General features: G+C 47.7%; 3 protein-coding genes across 3 annotated transcripts in view; 1 reads left to right on the forward strand and 2 right to left on the reverse strand.

Moving 5' to 3' along the window:
- CNBM2280 (hypothetical protein) lies at positions 1 to 1,392 on the reverse strand (the record flags this gene model as incomplete). The annotated part of the gene is made up of 4 exons (XM_766978.1): positions 1 to 161; positions 218 to 723; positions 779 to 951; positions 994 to 1,392. The coding sequence occupies 4 exons, from the start codon at positions 1,390 to 1,392 to the stop codon at positions 1 to 3; spliced, it is 1,239 nt and encodes a 412-aa protein (XP_772071.1).
- Positions 1,393 to 2,487: 1,095 nt separating this feature from the next.
- CNBM2290 (hypothetical protein) lies at positions 2,488 to 4,057 on the reverse strand (the record flags this gene model as incomplete). The annotated part of the gene is made up of 7 exons (XM_766979.1): positions 2,488 to 2,607; positions 2,676 to 2,909; positions 2,958 to 3,011; positions 3,083 to 3,208; positions 3,267 to 3,376; positions 3,456 to 3,588; positions 3,650 to 4,057. 7 exons carry the CDS (start codon positions 4,055 to 4,057, stop codon positions 2,488 to 2,490), a joined length of 1,185 nt encoding a protein of 394 aa, XP_772072.1.
- A 575-nt stretch (positions 4,058 to 4,632) lies between these two features.
- CNBM2300 (hypothetical protein) overlaps positions 4,633 to 6,350 on the forward strand; it is a gene marked incomplete at both ends in the record, with an annotated part of 2,567 nt that continues 849 nt past the window's right edge. The window contains 4 exons of the mRNA XM_766980.1: positions 4,633 to 4,876; positions 4,933 to 5,010; positions 5,072 to 5,706; positions 5,793 to 6,350. The exon at positions 5,793 to 6,350 is cut by the window's right edge and continues 578 nt beyond it. Coding sequence (XP_772073.1) covers positions 4,633 to 4,876; positions 4,933 to 5,010; positions 5,072 to 5,706; positions 5,793 to 6,350 — 1,515 coding nt within the window. The remainder of the gene's footprint in view (positions 4,877 to 4,932; positions 5,011 to 5,071; positions 5,707 to 5,792) is intronic.

Below are 6,350 nucleotides of genomic sequence, written 5' to 3' on the forward strand. Positions count from 1 at the left end.
CTATACCCTACTGTAAATTTCTCTTTTGTAGCTTTCTGATCTTTCCTCATCACTATCTTGTACACTGCTCTCTGAGACTGTTTGTACGAAAGTGCTGAGTGAATACCAGGTATGCATCACTATATTGTACACTGCTTTCTGAGACTGTTTGTACGAAGGTGCTGAGTGAATACCAGTTCAACACATATTTGTAATTGCAAGTAGAACTAGGACACACCAGTAGCGAGCAACGATAGATCTGTTGTAATACTAGTTTGTTGCATAGAAGAAGAGAGTAAGAGCCAAGAAACAGGTTGGTTGGGGTTACAGTTATGGGGATGTCGGACTGAGGTTGCGTTGCACATCCCCCAAAACATCCCCTTGGCCACCCCTCTAAGAGAGCTACCAAGCTGGTATTCATCCAGTTGACGATGGTACGCCGCCTTGAGGGTGTTGAAGAAGTCGACGTCGAGAGGTTGGAATCTGCCGCTCATCTTCGCAGGGAGAAGAATCACAACAATGTTCCGAGCCCAACAGGCTTCAAGGAAATCAACCTTGGTGTGCGATTCAGCACCGTCATGGATGAGTAGACGTCGATCACGACCGCTATTGGCAATATCGCGAGTATAAGGATCAAAGGCGTCTTCAAGCCATTTCAACATCACATAACTGTTGATCCAGCCTTGGCGCACCACCTGTCGCCCTCCTCCCGCACCTTGAACCAACTTTCTTGCAGTTGTGCGCCTTGATAGATGATCAGTGGAGGAACTGGCGCAGAGTTGATGCCGATGCAAGCCACAGATGTGATGTGCTCATTTGACGGTGGTACAGCTTGGCCATTCTTTGGATGGCCACGAGGCGCAACTCTCCGCACTCTTCGAGAGCTCGAGAGCTCGAGAGCTCGAAAGCAACTTCATCCATGTTGAAGATAAGGTGGGGCGCGTAGAGACCAGTACCATACACCTCTTTGACCTGCGAAAAGCATTTAAATACTTGACAAACACTAAAAGATACATACAAGGTAGTAAAAGGCTCTGCGCGTCTTTGGAATGTCTGCTTGTAGACGTCCGAGCTCTTTGTAAGAGAAAAGCGTGAATGTATGGTATCGCCGTGTCGTTGGAAGAACCGCGAGCCCCAATTAACGCCCAATTCTCCATCACAGACCGCTCCTGCAATTTCTACGACATATCTTGGCGTCAAGAGAGTGTCTCGCTCAGCATACTCATTGATCTTTTTGACCAATTCCTCTTCTTGCACGATAGAGGTGTCGAGGGGCCGAGGCCGTATGGGACGAGTGTACGCCGGTGTCGTAGAGGGATGACTTTGAGACCCCGTATAAATCTGCAACTTTCTGATAGCTTTCACGGGGTTGTTTATCTTGTGCTCAAGTGCGAGGGTCATAGAATCGGCCATTGTGGAGATATAGATGTTAATTATCGTGAAATACAGTAGTGTGATATGTCCGAGATTGCCGTGTGTCCGAGAGTCACGTGAGTACAGGTAATCCGCAAAAGGGCCGCGTTAGTCATTTTTGGGATATTAAGCCCAAGCAGTAATAGATTGAATTAAGCCGCTGCAGGTCCCATCATAATAGTCTCGCCCAGCGTTTTTTGTGGTCGACGATCAGCGTAGCGAAAGTTGGACGAAATGCAAATTTTAAAGCATCAAAGCTGCCATGTATGTGCAGATGCGCAATGGATGCCACAGGTATGCGGCGCTAGTGTGTAATAAGCTAAGTCCAGGAAAGAAAACTGAACGGCTATCTTTGCATAAATAATCGCTGTTGCTGAACGAATTGAAAGATCGAGAGATCTCGGATTCGTAGGCATGGTAATTTGTCACGTTCTATTGAATACCAATATCCAACAGAATCGGCCGAATGGTAATACATATGGACATTTGACAACGCAATCTGCTGTTGAGGCTGAGTATTCCCTCAGCACCTCCGTACTAATGGCAATGGCGGCAGTCCCGAAGAAGGTAGTACGTTTTAATGAGGATGATGGAGAGTCTAGAAAATGTTCGACTAATGCTTGTGTATGTACGTACGGTCTGATCCGAGGACAACTGTACATGTGCTTACGTAGTTCCGAGAACTGCGGGCTGCAAAAGTTTACAAAAAAATAGAAGTGAGCAAACGGACGTAAAATGAAGATCTTTTTTATGCGGGGGGGCGATGTAATAAGCTAAAAGTTATCATATGGTGGTGTATAACTAAAACTAACTTGAAGTTTCAGTAACTATATCGGTGGTCGACCAGTCACTTGCATTGCATATAGTGCGATCCCTTCTTCCTTTTCCGATCCCTGAACTTGATTCAGAAGTAGCAAGACATAGCTCGTGCAGAGTTTATACTACAGAGTCTGGAAATGTCATTTGACCAATATTTGAACAGTATACATGGCGCTGGAAATGTCAGTTGACCATAAACAATATACACGGCGCAAAGCCGTTTTACCGACTTATTTCCAGTGTACACACAACAGTGGGCCAAATTATGTTGTAGCATCATGCCGTGACTTCCCAAAACTCTGCGATGTCCTTCTTCATGATCTCCCACGACCATCCCAAGCCCGGGATATCAGGTCTGTCCAAGAAGATGAAATCACTGTGCACTGCACCTTCAAACTATTCATAGTTTAGCTTTCAATTCATCCAACCCCCTCAGTTTCTGTGTGGTTTTGGACTGGACTTACGACGCGGAGCCGCACATTGACTTTATCTCTCTTCATCCCCGCGTATAGCGTTAGGGTTTCATCGTAGAATTTCTCTGCCGAACCTGCTGAAACGTAGACTTTGACCCGGTGTCGAGCAAGATGAGAGAATGAGCCAGAGGGAGCAAGGGCGGGGGAGAAGTAAGGGTCGGTTCTGTTGGGGAAATGGCGAGTATGGGAGGGAATGTAAGATGTTTCTGGGTCGATGACGTAGTCCTAGAGTCAAGTATGAGGACGGATGAATAGGTAGGAAAGGAAACGTACGTTGTAACGATTGGTTTTGATACTCGGAGATGAGCTAGTCAAATCGCCCCATACCTATTATAAATTCTAACCATAAGAAAACAAAAGGGGACATTCTTTGAGAATTATTGAGCTGAAGTGCTTACGGATTGGAGACAGAGTGAACCGACTTGGCCGAACCGCTTTGAACCCAAATCTTCCATCTCTCCCAGACATCGGGCGAGGGCGAGGCATGCATTTGCTCCAGCGCTGTCTCCGCATAACATGATGTTCTAAAATCAAGACCGATCAGCTTGCAGTAATGTCGACCTGCACGGATTATAAATGCACTTTGGTTTCAAAACTTTTTTCTTCGACAAGGTATTGGATGCCTGCCAAGGTGTCGAGTAAGGAACAAGGGAAGGCTGTGGCGTCGGAAAGCGATTTATGGTAGTTTACGCCTAAAAACACATTCTTGATCAGCTTTTTGCCCTTATGTAACCCAAGTTGTCCTGGGTCTAGTGATCAGACGCAACGTACAGAAAACTCGAGCGCTGGTCATTTTGGCGAGCGACCAAGCCGTATGAAGGCGAAGAGGATGTCCAACCATGTAGCCTCCACCGACGATGAAGAATATGACTCTTTCGCCTGGAGAAGCCGCTCGGTCTAGCTCCTGAAGCCACTGTTAGCAAAATACTAGGTGTAGAATGGACAGAAAGCAGGGAAGGGCTGACCGATTTACCGCCCCTCTTCTGAATCCAGAAACTTGGTACGGCCTCTCGAATGGTGATCCCCCTCGTCTTCTCCAACACCTCGGGCGAGTATTCCGCCTCGACAAAGGGAGGACAATCAATCTTTTTCAAATCGCAATCCGCAGTATACTTGATAGACATCGTAGGCAAAGTATCCTCCTCAACATCTCGAGCAGCCACTCTATGCCAGCTGTACGAGTTGGCGAGAATACGTCGTCGGTTGATGGCGATGTAGATACGATAAGACCAGTTGGGGAATGGTCGACCATAGATAAGGTAACGGATGGAGTGATAGATATTGTTCAAGGGAACCACGATGAGGTGAGCGATAGGGAAGGTGAAAAGGTCGAGGAGCTTGTTGAGCGCCGGAGAGAGCTCGAGGAATGGCATGCTGATTAAGGGTTGCGGACCATTGCCTTGTGCATATTTTATTTTGCCAAATTCGGTCAGATATATATATTATATATCTGATGTATATCTCATGATCAAACCATGGGAAGGCATGAAGATACCGCAGGATCATTAGTTATGCGAGGTAGACCGGGGGATGTACAGCCGGCCACCGGTCGCCGGGCCGATCCTGTACTGTCATGAGTACATGGCTTGGTCGCCGGCCAGTAAGTAGCTTGGTGCAGCTGTACGGGATGGTGCTAGCGGGTTATACTAAAGCTTTTTGTATGGTAAGCCGACGGCCGTGAACGCTGATCCGTCACTGTCAGAGAAACGATTAGAGAGATACATATGACGAGACGATTAGAAACAACTGTGGTGAAGAATAGTGAAACGGAAGGGAAGATTACAATTTGGTTCCGCCAATTAGGATTACACCTCCACCTTGATTGACCGGGTGCCGCCGACGGCTATTGCTGCGATCAGTGACGCCACCTTTCGAGCAATTTCCATCGTTTATTATACTGCATTCACATTTACATCTGCATCGTCGCTCAACTCACAGAACAACGATAATGTGGTCTTCTGACCGGTCTCAAGGAAAAGCTCAAGATACTGCCCAAGATGCACAGCCCACTGCGGTTCCTGCGCCGAAACACAGACACAAGCACCATGTCCAGCCCGACGGCACGAGAGTCTGGGAGGACGAGAAGACTTGGGAGGACGAAGGTGGCAAGGGATGGGGGAGGGTATGGGTGAAGAGGTGGGAGAAAGGGTCGAATAAGGAGAAGGAGCAGGAGCAGGTACAGACCGGGAATGGTAAGCGTTGCGTATATGCATGTATGCATGTGAACTCATGCTAATGGGCTTAGTAGTGGCCGCTACGAGCTTTGCTGGGAATTCGGATGATCAAACTACTTCTACTGCTACTACTACTGCTATTTCTTCGGAGCGTACGTAAACCCATTCTACTATTATTATACGATGAGCTCATGAGAAAACTCCAAACGACAGACGAGCAAACCACAGCACCCACGGCGACAGACAAGAAGAACAGAGTTATTCTTGACAAGCTTCTTCATGAATCATACCGCTCCGGTTACAACGATGCCCTCTCTTCCTCTCGTCTATCACAACCCTTTGGATTTTTCGGCTTCCCGGGTTTAGCGGCGTTCGATGAACCTTTCTTCGCTTTCCCACCTGCGTCGGCCAGAATCCTTGACGAAGACCCTCTCGTCACCTCTTCGCCTCGGGATGCAACGGCAAAGGTGTACTCATATTCATCTACATCTTCTGGTACTGGAACGACAGTCGTCGCCGCTTTGTTGGCTGGTACAGCCGCTGTGTTGGCTTGGAAGACACATAAGCGGGCGAAGGGTCTGGAAAAGGCTTTGAATGAGGTGGTGGCCCTGAACAAGGCTCAAGGATTTGGTTATCAAGGAGGAAGGGGAGGGAACGAGGTGCATCAATTGAATGCAAAAGTTGAGGAGCTCAATCAGGTAATACGTGGGCTTCGAGAGATGTCGTTGAGCGGGACGTCCACTTGGAGTAAGGAGTTGCGCGATTCTCGCCCGGAAGGGGGAAAGGTGTTGCAGGAGCTGGACAAGGGGAAGATAAAGGAGAAAGAGAAGGAGAAGGATAAGGAGGAGGTTAGTAGTTGAGATGTCACTTCTCTTTACATCCTTTCGCTCATGCGAATAATTTCTCGCTAACGGCGGATTGCGGGTGTTTATAGCCACGCTCTACCCAGAGTCAAAGCCAAAGTCAATACCCCTCAGCTCCTCATTCAAGCTCGGCGAAGAACATGGTGAAAGAAGATGTGATGCCCATATCCGATATTCACAAACAAGTCGAAAAAATCAAGGGTCAATTCCTAAACAACGTCCGAGTCTCTGAATCAGAGTTATCTGGAGACTCCGGACGAGAAGCGACCAATCCATCAACCAAACTCCAACCTCAATCTCAATCCTTACCACCTCCAGCCTCCAGTACTGCTGCTACAACGGAAGCTGATGCTTTATCTACGTCGACCTCTACAACCCCAACCCCACGCATTAATAATAATAATTCACCAACTTCTAAATCTAAATCTCGCAAGGTTAAATCCTCTTCTTCTTCGCCGCCGCTTACCCCTTCCTCTCCTAGTATTAATGGGGAAGTGATGCCCCTTGACGACATTCATAAGGAGGTGGAAGCGATCAAGCAGAGGTTTTTGAGCGAGGATCAGAAAAAGGACGTGAACGTGGACACCCATGAGTTATCAGGGACGTTATCAGGGGAAGTAAACAATGGG

This window comes from Cryptococcus neoformans, chromosome 13, assembly GCF_000149385.1.
Source record: "Cryptococcus neoformans var. neoformans B-3501A chromosome 13, whole genome shotgun sequence".
In the NCBI taxonomy this organism is placed as follows: Eukaryota; Fungi; Basidiomycota; class Tremellomycetes; order Tremellales; family Cryptococcaceae; genus Cryptococcus; species Cryptococcus deneoformans.